General features: G+C 36.1%; 1 protein-coding gene across 1 annotated transcript in view; it reads right to left on the reverse strand.

Moving 5' to 3' along the window:
• The window catches only part of Smp_149530 (elongation factor 2 kinase, putative), a gene marked incomplete at both ends in the record, with an annotated part of 28,687 nt that extends 17,401 nt beyond the window's left edge, over positions 1-11,286 (reverse strand). Inside the window, 5 exons of the mRNA XM_018790536.1 lie at positions 1,885-1,966; positions 4,539-4,715; positions 5,751-5,914; positions 8,332-8,451; positions 10,988-11,286. Of these exons, the coding sequence (XP_018646168.1) occupies positions 1,885-1,966; positions 4,539-4,715; positions 5,751-5,914; positions 8,332-8,451; positions 10,988-11,286 (842 nt within the window). The remainder of the gene's footprint in view (positions 1-1,884; positions 1,967-4,538; positions 4,716-5,750; positions 5,915-8,331; positions 8,452-10,987) is intronic.
• Positions 11,287-18,739: the final 7,453 nt, after the last annotated feature.

The raw sequence follows: 18,739 nt of genomic DNA on the forward strand, positions 1-18,739 counted from the left end.
GGAGTCCCACAACAGGACGAAACGGCCGTCCAGTGCTTCCAGGTTTTCCATGGTGTTATAGCTTCAATTAAATCACGCTTTCATCTAGATAATTATTCAATATAAAGTATTTTATTTGATCGTATGTAACACTTCATACTTTATAATTCGGTGGTTGGAAAACTTGGTTTCAAATGAATTTGATCCTGTTTAACTTTTGTAAACTTGAATCTGCTGTAAATCAGCTGACTACTAATATAAAGATGAGTATTACTTTACGAATGAAAAAATGAATCAGTCTTTGATTGTACATATCTGTGAAATGTTGTTCATATATGATGAGATCACCAAGTGAAAAAGTTCTCATATTAGGAGTACAGTATCATAAAAAAATTGGTCATCAGGTGGAAAACAGCGTGACTTTTATTTATTTCATTATTTCACAGTCGTTGAGGTATAAGTGGAATAGTAAAATACATAGGTTATCAAATCAGTGTTTTGTACATGTATATGAAGTCACTAACTGCCGAACTGCGTCGTGTTACGAAATTATGACGCATTGTAATTGTATGCTTAGACATTGATTTGCTAGTCGCTTTCTATTCCTTATCGGTCTTTTAATTTTCAACCATAAACAGAAGCCAGGATATGCAAAAGTCACTTAGTTCTAGCACTCATATTATGAAGAGCATTGTAGAGGAAACATTTATTTAGACCTAAAATTGTTTAGGAATTATAAAATCTTAGATATGGATAATCTTGTTGCTTAAAAGTATAAAACTTTCAAGGTAATTTTTGAGGCAGCCACAGGTGTTGTACAGGTTCATCATAGTTTCCTTGTCCAGACAACCCTAAAATATTAATAAATACTTTTTAAACGCGGGACCAAAGGGTCAAATGTAGAATTAACTGACTGGATATTATCCTCTTTCCTAATACCAACTAATCAACGCACACGGCACTTCAAGGTTTACTATTAATGGTTAGTGTTATTTAAGATTTAGTCATCAATACAAAATATTGTTTTTAAAAAAAACGAATTTCTTGTCCTGGGTTTGAATCTAGTTCTATCTCAGAATAGAAATATCACCGGCAACCAAAATCCTTACCTTGAAATTTTTTCTTTCAAATTTTTGTTTTCATGAACAAATGATTGGTTTTCTCCTTCTAGACTTTTTATTCTTTGTCTGTTTAAGAAAATATTTATGAAATATGATATATACTACTGAATAGAATAAGTAGTCTATAAGATATCAAAGGATTAATGTAGTTTTCATATAATCAGCTAGTGATTTAAGTTCAAAAGAGATTTTGTGTACTAATACAGACCAGTAGTAAATTTAATAAATAACTCCTATCATTATTGTGAAAACAAGAATATTCAGTCAATAATTTAATCGATAATTACTTAGTTTGCTTAGGGGACCACACCCGGAGACTTTGACCTAAAGGTCTGACCCACAAGGCAGTAGAACATCGTAAGGAGATGCAGTCCCATGGTAGCCAATGACCAACAATTGGTTCATACGCCATTTGTTCCCTCAGGGTATCTTGTATTGGTTGAAGTTAGATATTAACACCATTGGATGACGGCTCAGTGGTCTATCGGTTAAGTGCTCCAGCGCGAGACTGGTAGGTTCTGGGTTCGAATCTCGCGAGTGCGGGATCGTGGATGCGCACTGCTGAGGAGTCCCATAATAGGACGAGACGACCGTCCAGTGCTTCCAGGTTTTCCATGGTGGTCTAGCTTCAATTGACTCACGCTTTCAACTATGAAAATACTAAATTCTCCCCAAAACCCTTTCTGAATTACTTAGTTCACCAAGGTATAATCAGTATTCAACTGGTGAATATAACAAATTAATATAAAAAGGTAACAATTATAGATCATTTTGAAATGCTCACTCAAAATTTAATATTAATTGTCTTTTCTCATCATGTAAAGTATCCAATCGTTTAGTTTCTTCATTTAATTTTGTTTTTAATACTGAAATATTTGAAACAAAAAGAAGAATACCGATTACTGGAATAAAAATGACAATTTCAAACTATACAAAGAAATTATAAGCAAAGATGGATAGTGGCTAGCAGCGGAATCCAGGACGTGCGTTTCGTCCAGCTGACGAGTCCCAAATAGGACGAATAGTTGTAACCTATATGAATGACCTTTTCAAAAACGTTGGAATAAAAATACTTTCAGAAAGCTGCTTTTGTGGGGACTGTAATAATTTAATAGTTGAGTTCATGAGTCAATCAAAGATAGACCATCATGGAAAACCTGAATGCATTGGACGGCTGTTTCGTCCCAATAAGGGGCTCTTCAGCAGCGCGCATCCACGACTCCGCCGGCGTGACTCGAACACATGACTTTCGGTCTCGCGCGAGTGCTTAACTTCTAGACCACTAATCCGGAATCCAACGGTGTTAGTGTCTAAATTCAACCAATCCACGAAATTGCGCCACCGCTCATTATTGTCTTCAGTGAGTTCCTGTCTCACAACAGACCCGGTTGAACTCCACTAGTCACTGCTTCTCACTAGAACTCCAGGGTATACCTCTTGAAGCCAATCACTAGTGAAAACATGGCGATTATTATAAGAAAGTGGTTTTTCTGGAGATTGTAGTAATTTAATAGTCATGAGTCAATTAAAGCTACTGAGAAGTTCCATACTAGGAGGAAACGGCTTTCCAGTGCTTCTAGGTTTTCGGTGGTGGTCTTGCTTTAGTTGACTCATGAATCCAACCATTAAATAAAGAAATATTTTTCAATCACATTGGAAAAACGAACTGTGAAACGCTTAGAAATGTCTAACATAGGACATCAATTTAGCATTCAATAATATGTTCGCTGCAATATTCTGATAATACAATTTACATCCCAATCTTAAGATGATATTTATTCATTAAATATAGAACTGAAACAGTAAAATTCCTAAACATCCACTCAATAAATATCATTTATCGATCCACCGCAAGAAAGGATAATAATAATAATATATTCTGGAAATAATAATTATAGAATTTCTCCCAGTTTACAGGCATAATCAGCTTGATTTAGATAGTAATATTAAACGTGGAGGACAGATATAGGATAATAGATTGTTTGACATGTTTTATTTTGAAAATTACTTAGTACATTTTTCACACGTATTAAAGTAATGAAAGGCTTTCGAACTTCTGTTCATGTCAGATAAGACTACAGATTGAAAATTTACGAAGTAACAAAGATTAGAATACCAAATCAGATGACCAACTGGTACTAGTGAGAAGTCGTGACCAGTGGAGCTAATCCATGTCAGGTAGAGACAGGTATCTACCTCAGTACAATGGAAGTTGGTCGCGCAATTTTGTGGATTGGTTGAGGTTAGACATTAACACCGTTGGATGCTGGCTCAGTGGTCTGTCGGTTAAGTGCTCCGGCGCAAGACTGGTAGATCCCGGGTTCGAATTCAGCGTGGCGGGGTCGTGGATGCACACTGTTGAGGAGTCCCACAATAGGATGAAACGGTCTTCCAGTGCTTTCAGTTTTTCCATGGTGGTCTAGCTTCAATTGATTCATGATCTCAACTATATAAAAAAAATGGTACCAATGAGTTCATTTATAAACTCAATGTAATAATTTTAGCTATTATACCAATTTAGAATATAATTTTAATAAATAGTTATAATTAGATTTGAACTAAATAACATCAATCTTTAATTCTGCTATTAGCATTAGATACTCTATCATGACACTTGCTCACTTGATAAACATAGTCATTCAATTATTTAACCAAGTCATCGAGGCTCAGATTAGTGAGAAACAAGTTGATTGATAGAAGTACAAAGTCAGTTAGTGAAATCGAAATCAAATAAACTTTACAATATATATATATATATCAGTGTCAAACATTGAGGAAATCACCCAACTGCGTCACAAGACCAGCCCTCACATGAAGTCCTGAAGGCCAAAGGAAAAGAGAAAGATCAAAGAACACATTACGCCCAGAAATGGGGACAGACATGAGAAGAATGAACAAAAATTGGGTAGAACTAGAAAGAAAGGCCCAGGATAGAGTGGGTTGGAGAATGCCGGTCGGCCGCCTATGCTCCATTGGGAGTAACAGGCGAAAGTCAAGTCAAGTCATATATATCAGTGTAAGTAAACATTTCTGTCTATAACCACTACCCAACCACAAACCAGTTCTGATGAAAATAACATTTCTTCAATTAATAAGCTCTTTTATTAAATAAAGTTCTCACACACAACTAATTATGATTTTCATATTTGAAATCATGAGTCAATTGAAGCTAGACCACCATGGAAAACCTGGAAGCACTGGACGGCCGTTTCGTTCTATTATTGGACTCCTCAGCAAGGCGCATCCACTCGCGAGATTCGAACCCAGGACCTAACAGTCTCGCGCTGGAGCACTTAACCGATAGACCACTGAGCCGTCATCCAATGGTGTTAATGTCTAACTTCAACCAATCCACGATTTTGAGCAACCGTTCACCTATTGTCTTCAGTGAGTTGACTAATTATGAGTTAATAATTACTTTTTAAAGAAATATATTACCTAATATATCACCCAATTGTTCCCCTTGTTTTTCTGACCAATTATTACGTTCTTCTTTATACTTTAACTCTAATTCATTGAATTTATTAATTGCTGAATCTTTTTCCAAGGTAACTAAATCAAGTTTATTAGTTATCTGGTTATATTGATTATTCAATTGTGTAAACGAAATATTATCTAAAATAGATATGTATTATTAGTACAATAAACATTCAAATGGAATGAATTCATATCAGAAGGTGTTTTTGTGGATATTATAGTAATTTTAATAGTTGAAATCATGAATCAATTGAAGTTAGACCACCATGGTAAACCTGGAAGTACTGAACTGTCCCACAACAGGACGAAACGGCCGTCCAGTACTTCTAGGTTTTCCATGGTGGTCTAGCTTCAACTGATTCATGATTTTAACTATCAGAATGAACTAAAGTTGTTTGTTCCAATTTTTGTCCACAAATTTATTACTTTAAGATACTCGTGTTTGTTAAGTTCACTTGTACCACATAGCGCGACTTTCGATATTTCAATAAGAAATTAAAGTTTGAAAGAAACTTCGTAATGGCACGACTATGCTTAAATTTAACCTCATACATATTGATGTATATCACAACAGGAAATGATGAAGGAGCATTGGTTATTTAGATTCTTTTCCACGAATGGATATTTGTTCATTATTTAAAAAAATCACTCATTAGATTGATAGTTTTGTTGAACACTGTTTAGATAAATAAGTACTTTTGTTTACTAAAATGTATTCACATGTACCAATATTGAGGTTGTCTAGTGCAAAGTGAGGATTCAACTCTACCTATTGAGGTATTGAATTGAATAATAATTTAAGTAATTTACCATCACATTCACTAATTTTTGGGTATTAGTCATAAGTATGAAGGAAGCCTTAGATATATTTTTTGTACTTATTACCACTTACTAACAACTCATGGCTGCAATCTTGGCCGAACTGATGCTCTCTGTAGCACTCTAACTCACGTCGTACAGTGTCACAATCTAACATACTACCAATGAAATTTTTGGGTTGTTGTTTGCATTTAAGCTTTTTAACTCCTGGGGACTGTGTTTGACTATGATGTTTAAAGGAAATTCCTGGAATATGAGTTAAATTCCTTAGTTTATCGTTCAAAGTCACAGCTATAAAATCATGAATCTTTTCACTTTGTAAGAAATAATCAACACAAAAGATTGATGACTTACATGATTGATTCAGTGTAGAAATATGATCTCTTAAACTGTTTATTCTATCAAATATTGGACGAAGTAGACTGTCAGTGAATAGTTTCTCTTTTAATTTATTTCGTATTCTCTTTGAATAATCAAACAGCTCAATCAGTTTTTCTTGAGCAAACGAAACCTCAGCTCTATATTTAAAAAAAATACTTTCTATATACAAACTATGTCTGATAGTAGATCATCCAAAAACAGATTATCAAATCAAACAGTTTGAACTTCAATGTCAAGTTATAGTCAGAGTACATCCTGACACATGCATCTGTCTAAGTTGTTATAACACAGATAACACGATGATATAAGTTTAGGAAAGATGAATAACAAGGGAAGCAAAATAATGTAACAACAGTGGTTATGAGAAAGACTCAATATTGAGAATATGATATGGAAAGGTGGGATGAAAAGGTATATGTGGAAGAATTGTCGGAAATCGAGCAAATATTTCCAGTTCACTTTATTTCTATTTTCCCATTTATATAACTCTCTCAAATTGACTTATAATGAACGACTTTATAACATATACTTAAATTATTTTCTATGGCTCTGTCGATAAAACTCAATATGGCAGGACTATATAAGGTCAAACAAGTAACAATTGCAGTATTTTACTTTCCGAATGAAATAATCTAACTATTGGTAGTTATATCCATATGTAAACTATAAAAACACCACCAATCTAGGATATGAAATACAGTTAACACTGCTCAATACTCCGGATAAATAGTCAATTTACAGTTCTAGGCTATTAGTTGAAGTGTAATGTTTAAAGTTTTGTTGTTTCAAAAATGATAACACTGAATAATAATTTGTTTAATCGAGATTGCTATGATAAATTTCATTCTCAAAGAGTTGAACACTATTACATCAACAATTTTTCTGGTTAGCGTTTTTTTAGCGAGTTGGTTTTCTACGGGATAAGGTCGCTAACCCCATACCCAACCCTCCTCCTTTACCCGGGCTTGGGACCGGCAGTAGCCCCCGGAGGAGCTACAGGCGGAACATTACACATCACGCCGAGAAATAGAGACAGACATGAGAAGAATGAACAAGAACTTGATAGAACTAGAAAAGAATGCCCAGAACAGAGTGGGTTGGAGAATGCTGGTCGGCGGTCTATGCTCCATCGGAAGTAACAGGCGTAAGTAAGTAAGTAAGTACATTAACAATTTAATTTAGTCCTAACACCTGATTATGTGGCTCATGTCTTGGAGTCGTTTTGTGTCGAGCATACGTTTTTCTATAAGTAAATAAATAAGCAATAGTTTTGAAAAAAAGTGAATAGATAATTTAGTAGTATATTCGGTTGAACAAAATTCACCTAAAAATGACCTCCATCAATTTATTAACCATAGCAAATATTAACACTTGAAGGAGAAGTTGCACTATTTAACGATTGTTAATTCTACACTTTTGAATGATTGGTTCATATGTCATATTCGTTCCTTTTGACAACATAAAACCTTTTATAACTGTGTTAAGATAATAAAACACTCACAAAATGAAGAAAAATCAATCGATAAAAACGAAATGATACCAACTGTAATGAAGAGATAAAAGTTATAACAAGTTCAGACATAAAAGATTTAGGATACAACATTATTTAGGGAATTGAAGTAATAAAAAATATGAAAGAGTTGGTGGCTTATTGACCAATTTGGAACGACATTAATTAAAGTTGGACAACTAACTTTGAGATGGAATTTATGAGGTAGTCAACTAAGTCTGATAAGCATTGTTGATTGAACGCTAAATTCGGATCCTAGACTATTCTCTTAACTCCCAAGCTAGAACTACACAGCGACTTGAACACGAGAGAAAAGGCATAAAATATGCGTGAAGCACTTTATTTCAAAGGTTCTTTTATGTACAGAAAATATAGGGTTTTTATAGTATTTTAGAAGTCATTGGGGTTTCCTGAAAATTCTAGAATACTACTAAACATAGTAGTAGTGTAGAAATCAGCTAATCAGAACCTCTACATGTGCCTTTTCATTTACGCGATATTTCTAGCAAAACTTCTAATCAAACACTGATTGGATAAAATGTTTCTTAATGTTTCCTGAGTGAGAAATTTTCAGGACCGCCTCAACAAATTCAAAAGTGTGAAAGTGCAAAACAAATACATGAGATAATGGTCGCGGTATTTTATAAATATTAATTCAGTTTTGTAGTCAAATACCACGTTCTAGAGACTTTGTTAATGAGCAATTAACTCGTAGCAATTTAAAACCGAATCATGACAAATTCATGTGTAATAATTATCATGTGAATGTAAAGCATTTATCCTGCTATTCATATGAAATACAATATAATTGTAATTACCTTCTATTGCAAGTTTTATTTTGGAAACATTTCGAGTGACTGAATTTATTATCCCTGAAAATATGTTTAGTCGGTCGCATTCAGTATTCGACCAGTAAAAAACACCTCCAAACAAAGATATTTTGTCGTTTGTCTAAACTTATGTCTTTACACAATATAGGACATCACTTTTCAAATAACAAACAGTTGAATTATTTGACATTACTACAAATCAAAATTGACTTACTGACTTCTGGCAAGTTCTTTGATGAATTGTTTCTCAGTAGCTTCATAACAAATTAATTTTGTATTCATGTCATCCAATTTTTGGGTAATTTCGGCTTTTTCATTTAATAGACGTTCGATACTGCAATATTAATAATAGCGATAATAATAACAAGAACATGCATTATCAAATTAATTATGTAGTAAAGCATTACCAAGAACAGTACAACCAGTGAAACCGGATCGATAAAATCATAAGAATATCAAAATTTAGTTTTAAATAAGTGGAACATTGGATAAAAAGTTAATATTAAATATATTTTACGATATTCTAATGAGTAGAAAATTGTATTTTGAACGTTTCATGACTTTTTCAGAAGTGGCCTATATTAAATCACGAAATATGAAAAATACAACTTTCTTCTCCTTGGATTATCACAAATATATGTTTATTATCAGAATTCAGTTAAACATCCAAGTACTTGACTTCAAATATTGATTGGACGTATATTTTATGTTGTAATATTACTTGTCTAATGGAAGAAATTCCATTCATTTGAATTGCACCATGATGAACAGTTATAAATTGATGAATTTTGGAATTTTATAACATAGCCGTTATTCATCTATGTTGTTGATATGTCATCAGGTAGTCTGTGTTGATATGATTCTGTTGAGACCATAGTACATTAATTTCTTATTAAGTAAAGTATTGGTTCAAGTTATCATATTTAATAAAAATCATCAATTTAACATTAATAAATAAAATAGGATCGATAAAAAATTACTTTAGACAAAGGACAAAAAAGACGACAAGCAAATAAAAACATCAATTTTCAAGTACATTTGACTTACAAAACTCAATATTGGGTGAATATATTTAATCTTTAGTCACGGAATGAATGACTCCGCCTCTCATTAGTTATACCAATGCTAAATAAACATATGAATTGGTTTCAAATCATATATTTATTATCCCTTAGCTCCCATCACTTCAATTTTACGTCAAAAAAACATGATATTTTAACAAAAATGATTACAAATAGCAGGAAGCATGCGCAAAGACCATTTTAGTCAACTACACTTCACAGCTTTATTTGGTTGTTTACGAAAATGACTTAACATTCTTATTGAATGAGTAATGTTTGGTAACATATATATTCATTATTCATTGAGTTAATTAGTCCTTGAATTTCTCAAAATCAATTGAGTTTGCACTTACATTTGAACTTTAGGAAACAAGAATATTCAATTTGTATTCTCTTTATCCGTCCTTGTCGACTCATCTATCTATATAACAACAATAACCCTTGTTCAACCATTCCAAATTCATAAACCCAAATCGTTTGACCAGATCAAGCATTATTTAACCATTATTTGATTTCTGCTGCTTAGTGTTTCCAAAGATTACACCGCACTTAACAAGGATTTATTTTAGTGTCTAACTACCTATTAAAACATACTTTTGAATCCAGTGAGGAACTTTCCTGAATTCACAAATCTTTTTTTATAGTTGCACATTTTTTTGTTCTAGTTACATTTCAGGTCTCTTCGCTATTGATGGTCAGTCATTTCATAGTTTTAGTCTTATGAGAAACTTACCACCGAAAAACGGAGAAAGTAGTATCAGGTATATAAGAGTTTGAAAAACCCTTATCGACAAATTTTTCCCAATTTACAGCTGATATTTCGATAAAATCAGTTATATTGCTTATTTATGGACTTCGGAATTTCCGTTAGATCAAGCAAAAAATTTCATCAGATCGCCATAGACTTTTCAAAAGTTGTTTACCATGGGATCGAAATGATTCTTTTATATACAACGCTTACAAGTGATTAATATCAGTAACGTCCATTTTTAATAAATTGATTCAGTTTTAGTTTCTTGACATATAATAATAAAGCCAATCGTGTACAAACATGTCCACTAAATATGAGAAGGAATCGAGATCTGATTAGGTTTCGGAGTAAAGCTTTCTACCTTGATAGACTCAAAATGAACAGAACTATACAAAAATTTATAAAGTAAAATGTAGATAAATATGTTGCTAAATGCGTAATCTGTAGAGAAATCCTCCAAACAATCAACTTTGAGCATGATGCGACAAAAATGATGCGAATTTTGGGTGAATCTAGCTAAATAATTTTGTGCAACTTTTAGAAAGATGAAGAAAAAGAATTCACAGTGTACAATGGCCTATGTAGTTTTTTCAAAATATTAATGGGACTATAATTTATGAACAACGTTTGAGAGAGGCTAAAATGAACTCAAAAATATTCACTTGCTTACTAGAGTGAAAAGAGGGTTGTACGTTGTGGTAACGAATAAGTATTAAGATTTACAGTTAAACATGAGGGCTAGCAATAAGAATTAGATTTTCACCATGAACTGTAAACAGATATGCTATGCAAATGCTGTTTAACCACACAGATAAATGAATCTTGCGACAAAATTCAAAACTCGTTAAATTATTCCTCATCGGTTCGTCCAGAAATTCCAGTCTTGCCAAAAGTATCTGTATTTACAAATACTAACAGTAAATACTCATCACCCAAACACCAAAGGTTGGGATGACCACAATTTGACCACTTTCAGAAAGACAAAGTGAAAATGTAAAATAGACTTACATTTCACATACTAGGTCATAGAAACCAAATTTGGTATCTATTTAACTCACTCTTCAGAAACTTGTTTTTCACCACTTGACGGCAGGTCAGCATCGCCAATTGGAATCAATGAGTTAAACCCTTGTTTTTGCTTGACAATTTCCAATTCTTTTCTCAAATTTTCGGATTTGTCTTCAAGAAACTTTATCTCGTTGAGTATAAGATAACTGACGCCACAATATGCACAAAATGTCTCTTCAGTACGAATATTCCTCAGATCTTCGGGTAAAGGGTATTTTGGTCTGTACGTTCTCAGGTCTTTTATCAATTCAGAAGAGTGGTACTGAGAGTCTTCAGTGGAAATTGCCATAACTACATGATGACGCCACGTTTGAAATTGTCACTGTTTTCAGGGTCGACCTCCACCTCTCAATTACTAACTCTTCAGACAAACCTTGCAACCTTTGTATTTTTATAGAACGGAAGTTGTAAAAAGGTCGGTCTTCTAAGAGTACATCCTGATCAATTAAGATCTCCAGATATAAACAGACATTTGGACTTCGAACTTGGTTAGAAATAATATGGCACCATTTATTGTTTGGGATTTTTGTGTTGGTTGTAAGATTTGGATTTGCGTAGTAAAGACAGAAGGCATACGGCCTATGTTATTCTTTTTCTAGTATGCTTCTATAAGCGTCCAGTCGTTTTTTGAATCAGTCAACTGAAAGTGTGGACACCACAACTTCGTGTAACAGGTTCCAAGAATTTATTACGCGGTGTGAAAACCTGTATACTATCAGTATTTTATCCGTTCCTGGATTTTCTACTCGCATGCTATGTTCTCTGGGATGCCCCAATCTAGTGAGAAGAAAAAGAGAGAATGTATTAGTATTCTATACATCAAAATCAATTCACCTCTTAATCTGTTATAGCGGTAAATAAATCCCCAAAATCAATAGCTCTGTAAGTGTTCGACATTGTATGCTGACCACATTAGTTTTATTGAACTCATCTAGCTGAATGCGCTCGGTCATGCATCCGCACCAAATCACGAATGGGAATGCTGTGCTCAATCTCTTCTGCGGTCACTAGCCAGTTTAGATCAGTCACTTCCTGATATAGTTACAAGCTATCAAATATCTTTCAACCTCCTCTCTTCTGGCTTTTGATTTCACTGGGTGGGCGCGATTCAATTGTAGGAGGTTTGACTGGTAAAATGTCAAACTACAATACCTGTGGTATCTTGATTAGTGAGACCGACGTGATCTAGCACACCAACTAATAAACTGTCTGTTCTTTTTTGGGACTTCATGAATCACTACTTATTATTTTTATATATTGTGATTCTTTTCATGTTTTTGAATATTTTCCCCTCTTTCATCCCTATACTTTAAATTAACCGTGACAAAACAGACTCCTAAGCTACTTAAGATCAAGACTCTTACACCACCATCGTTTCAGTTAATGACCTTTTGGCCGGAAATATCGAAGCTTGGTGATGCTACGCAGAAGCCGACTTTTATGAGCACGGCATGACTGATCCAAGCTCACAATTCCTTGCAGTTGTAAAGGTACTACCGCGCAAACTCAACAGGTATGTCACACCTAGTATGTTTACTAGTGATGTTTCGGAACCTTGCGAAACTCTAAAGCTGTCCATTCTGAAACGCGCAGATCTAACCGAACGAAAAAGGTTAGATAAACTCCCTAATAATATCGACCTGCAACATGGTTCTACGACAGACATGTTGCTAAGAAAAAGAGAGGTGATTGGTCAAAGAACTTTCGATGATGGTTTATTCAGACAACTTTTATTATCCAAACTTCCACAACAGGTGCAAGCTGTGCTGGTATCGTTTCAAAACGACGCCGTAGACGAGCTGGCTGAATCTCTCGACCGCATTTTAAAGATCATCAAATCTTCTAACGTTGAGGCTTTTTCGGTTACCGAAAAAACGTCAGGCGACACAGAATGACATACGGAATTATATCATACGCGGGCAGATTTCCCTCGATTTCGAAATAACTGTAAATGGTCACAAACCTCTCGAAGAAACACTTCACGTAAATGATCTGTCTCTAGATCACGAGAGACAGATAAACTCGACTGGTGCTGGTATAGCAACCAGTATGGAAATTCTTCCGGAAATTGCAGAAAACCCTGCAATTTTCCGAAATCAAAATCATATGATGCGAAAGCAATAAGGGAATCTTCTGAGCCGGCACATGTTAACGGCAACCGTAGTCGGCAAACATAGCCGTCTGTTATACGCCACAGATGTGATAACGAAAAGTCGCTACCTCGTCGACACTGGCGCAGAAGTTGGCTTTCTTCCCACAAGTTATAACGGCCGGCTTCACGAATCTGTTTTAAATTTACAGGCAGCAAACGGAAAGCCAATCGCCACATATGATAAAAGGTACGTTTACCTTAACGTGGGTTTACGCAAACCCAATCACTGGATCTTCGCTGTTGCAGATGTTTCTTTGCTAATCATTGGTATAGACCTCCTACAACACCACAACTCATCAATACGCGCAAACGGGGGCTAGTAGACGGAAACACTGTTTGTGTAACCTTTTTCCGGTTGTAGATTATCTCTTGTCACAATTAGGCACACGAAGAAACCCGAAATGGTTTCTACACAACACTTATGTACCCATAAAGTGTTTGTGAATAATAATAATAGATCCATTCTATCAACCAACAGTCCATAAGTACTCTAGGATATATTAGCCAAAACCGGAGTTTCCGTGTGCAACCAGCAATGTTACACATCAGATCACATCTACAGGACCACCTTAATTCTCGAAAGCGCGCCTACTAGCTTCCGAAAAGCTGAGGTTGGCCAAAAACGAATTCGACCATATGATCGAGTTAGAAATCATTCAGCCGCCAAACAGCTCATAAGAATCTCTCTTGAATATGGTTCCATAAAGGACAGTAATGACTGGCGTCCAACTGGTGACTATCGGCGACGATTCGACAGCTACCTTGAGATGCACAACTGTTTTTTTGAAAATCGACTTTGTTAAAGACTATAACCAGATCCCTATGGCTACTGACGATATTCCGAAAACCGCCATTATAACTGCCTTCGGGCTCTACGAATTTTGTGAATGCCTTTCGGCCCAGGAAATGATGCCCAGACTTTCCAAAGCTTCATAGATGACGGTTTTCGAGGTCTCAACTTCATACATACTTATGTTGATGACTGCTTGATAGCAAGTCTGGACAGTGAATACCATCTGCAGCATCTGAACATTTTGATCGAACGACTGCAAAAGCATGGCATTACTGTAAAAATTCAGAAATTTACAATCGGAACCAACTTCTCAGACTGCTTAGGACACACTATTAATGCTCAAGGCATCCGACCTCTTAGAAGCAAAATAAGCGGCCATTCTCGATCACTGAGAATCCACCATCACTAGGCAGTTGCGCACATTTAACGGTCTTGTAAGTTTCCACAGACCGTTCGTACCAAAAGGAGCATCTCTCATGAAGTCACTAACCGACCAACTTTGTGTAGATGTGATATCCATTAATTTGGAAGACACCACAAGAAAAGCATTCTCCACAGTTACGGAACTTACTGTGAGACGCATCCACGGTTAGGGATCGTCCCATGGCTCCGAAACACCATCGACGCAATGTCTTCAAATCGTTGCCCAACGTTTCTCCTCCAGGTTTTTATGCATCCATCAAGCTCATAGCAGAACGATTTTGTTGGCCTGGTATGAGTAAAGACGTGAGGGAGTGGGCACTGTGTAAGCTGCTAGAAATTTAGGGTGACCAGACACAACAAATGTCCTTTAGGCTCTTTCACAAGTCCCGATGCTCATTTCTACGATGTTCATCTGTTCTCTGTCCACGGTTCCGAGGTGCAACCTGTCTATGGGGCATAATAACACAAGCCATGGACGTTGAAAGCCAGGCTTTTCTACGCGACGCAATAGACAAAGTAAATAAGCATGGATAAAGATCTAAAGGGAGGGTATGCTAAATGTAATTTAGATCTCTGGTTCCATATGGGTTTCCGTTTTTATATTAGTTGCTGGTAAATATGTATACGGAAATAATTATTCCCTGGGTACCTTATTATCAGCTGGCTTCGCAAGTGTTCACAGACTTAACTGTAATTGTTTATTTGAGCGAACACTATTTTTATACCATTGATACGAATTATAGATTTATAAGTTGAATATTGTCTATGACATAAAGCATTCGTTTGTCTACTGTAGGCTATTTGGCTGTTCTGATGCTGCACTTGTAATACATAAGAGTGATTTTCCCCCTTGTAGAACACTGTAAACGAAAGTTCGACAACAACCTGATGAATTTGTTTATTTATTTGAACGCATAAATATTGAGGCACCAGATATATATGCACCACACGAAAAATTGTCATTTCATATATTTGTTTGAGGGCTATGATACTGCCCAGGTGCCCAGACCGAACCAGGTGGCTTTCCTATGGGGCCACGCCAAGAGCCTTCGACCTAAAAGTCTGATCCGCAAGACAGTGGAGCATCGTGAGGAGATGCTGTCCCATAGTAGCCGGTGACCAACGATTGATTCATACGTCATTATTTCCTTCAGAATACTGGTACCCATGAACACCACTGGTTTGAAATCAGGGTTTTCCAACTCCCCTAAGAGGACTCACCGTGTCCACCAACCCAGTTAAAGCGCCAGACATTCGCTTTTTGTCCTCTCAATTTTGTAAACAAAACCGTGATGCGAAAAGGCAATGAGTAGGACTTCCCTGGCAGAGGCTATATACGCGTGGCCATGTGAGAGCATTTCGAGAGAGAGGGCGGGCCCTCACTCTTGCTCGTATCAGAGCATTTGACATGAGTAGTTAGTAAGAATTGGAAGTTGTTTACTAATGGATAATTTGTGCCTTTTTTAAACATTATTAAACGTTTGCATTTATAAGACATCAGTGTTTTAATTACGGCAATACTTATGTATCGTACAGACAACATTCCTGCAGAGGCGCTGAAAGCAGATGTAGCAGCAACTGCAAGGATACTTCAGACTAGAAAGAAGGACTTTTGATCAAGATACCAAAGAAAGGCGATCTTAGCTAGTGCGATAACTTTAGAGGAATCACTCTCCCCTCAATACCAGGAAAAGTATACAACAGGATGTTGTCAAACAGAATGGAGGACTCCGTAGACACCCAACCCCGAGACCAACAGGCGTGATTCCGCAAGGATCGATCGTGTACGGACGAAACCACAACTTTACGGATCATTGGGGAACAATCAATTGGATGGAATTCATCACTCTACATCAACTTCACTGACTACTGGGAAGCATATGTGGACAGGACAACACTATGGAGGTTTCTTCGACACTGCCATAACGCTATAAGAACAAGTTAATGGCCATATCAATGGATTTATGTAAAGCTTAAAAGACTGAAATGTTTGAAATTCTTGTAATCAAGAATCATAGCTATGGTCAGTGAAAACAATGGATTCTAACGGTGTAACTCTATCATTACCAACGATTGAACTCCTAACTTATGCACACCTATCTTTCGCTGCTTCAAAGCATGAATTGATAAGTTCACTGGCGTAGAGATTCACTAAGTGCATCGATTGAGTGTTAGTTATTAGTGAGCTACTCTTGCAGATCTTCACTCTCTGTATAGATTGACATGTTGTCCAGAGCACGGATACCAAGTTCATTATGTATTTCCATATCCAACGGCTGCTAAATCGAAATGATTGTACAACACTTATAGAGACAAGGAAACACACCTCAACGAATAAGATCTTTGGAATATGCATACAAAATATAACCACAGGGTAGTATGTAGTCATTAGAACGCTCACAAACACACCGTGCACGTGAAGTATCAACAACATACATCATACCCTAGTAGTGGCTGTGAACGTATATTCCTGCTAAAAATCGGTGTCTCATTTTCCTAACATGTTCATAACTTACAGCTACTATTTTAGCTGTGAAAATTGCGAACTCATTTTAAAGTTTGGAATGACATTGTAACCTGGAATTAATGATACATTTAGTTATATTTCTAACTTCAAGCTTTGAAAAACGTTTTAAATCCTTTATATGGACGCAAATGTAGGGTAGTGTCTGTTTTGCTCCAGATTTTCCAGAACGTCTGTAGAAGAGAATCATCTCTTCTGAGACAATCTTTCACATGTTTATGAGCACTTTCCATACGACTGTTTGTACGGTTGCACAGGTTTACTACATGTCTCTAGTAGCAGCGGGCTCACAGCAACTTCCGAGCAGTCCAGTTATCTCTTATATAATCATATGCCCATGGGAAATATGTTCCTAGGTGTTCGTATTTCCCAGTAAATCTGAATACAGTGCGTTATAAAAAGCCAAGCTCACATGTCAGATCGCCTGGTTTTTACGAGATGTTGGGATTTCTGAACTGCAGCAGATAATCTGTACAGTTAACACTTACCTCACTGAAAAAGCTCTTAAGACATGAAACGAACACAATATTACATTGGCATGACTGTGAGTACACTATACCGCGAAAACTTCGGTCGCTGCCGAATCCATAACGAGAGTGCGTGTATCATAAGTGCCACACATTATGTCTTCGAAGTATTCAAGTAGTCTGATGACGTCTTTGCGTCGTTCTTGTCTGCAAACAGCATACATACGAATGTGCCCTTGTTCATGACTATCAGTAATCACTAGCTGGAACAGTGGAAAACTTTAAAATAAATTTCTTAATATTCATTACTTACCCAGCTTAGTTGATCTGATAAGTTGAGTCAATACATTCTACTTCTGAAGACGCGTGGTAAACAACCATTTGCTCCCTGAGACTGACAAGTCACAGACATGTTCTCATTTCCATTGATTACCTTTACTTCAGTTTTTGCTTCAACGCGTTGTGAAGATCTGTTGGGTTTTTTTAATGTCTAAACTCAAATAATTAGAATGTAAGTGTAACATCGCATTGTGGCGATATCGTTCTTGGTAAGCCGATTATGGGACTTCCAAGAAACCAGATGCCGTAAGCTATGACTTGGTTGATAACTCAAATACAAACGGTCTCATATAATCGTTCACTTGATGTCAACTGGATATGCACGGTTTTAATGATAGTGACTTTCAACTCCCGATTGCCTGCACGGACCGAAAATCATAATTGACAGGAGCAGTATTTCAATTTGAAGGATAAATTCATTCAAAACAAGGCATGCGTAGACGACCAACGTTTTCTTTATCAAGGTTGTGGCGGTGAGTTAGATATATGCTCTTTGGAGGAATGATGATGACAATCATTATCTACATCCTGAAAACAAGCATTTGATTCTGACAAACTGCGCTTACGTCCATAAATACGGGCAAATGCCCTGGTACGGCCGACAGTTGGGAGAGTCCGCTCTCCCTCTCAAAATGCTCTCACATGGCCACGCGTATATAGCCTCTGCCAGGGAAGTCCTACTCCCGCTTAGCTCTCCACTACTTTCTTAACATGAACTTCTGATGCATAAGAAATTTGTACAACCGCTATAACCTGATAGCTAGTAAGCCTTACAATTGTCCACAATTCACTATCAAAAAAATGTATTTCGCTCAGCTTAGTACATTTAAGACGCTAGCATAATAAGTGAAGGTAGCACAAAGTGATGTAAGTGTACACAAATATTCATCCAATTGTTATTTTGTGACTTAAGCCTATAATGATTCTAAACCGCAAATGATTTTATAATACAGAGGCGATGACTGAGATATGATTACGGTTATTCACTTGTAGGATCAGTGAAATGTCACTGGACCCTAGCCAAAGGAACCGGCAGTTGGGTCA

Source organism: Schistosoma mansoni, assembly GCF_000237925.1.
Source record: "Schistosoma mansoni, WGS project CABG00000000 data, supercontig 0062, strain Puerto Rico, whole genome shotgun sequence".
Taxonomy (NCBI): Eukaryota; Metazoa; Platyhelminthes; class Trematoda; order Strigeidida; family Schistosomatidae; genus Schistosoma; species Schistosoma mansoni.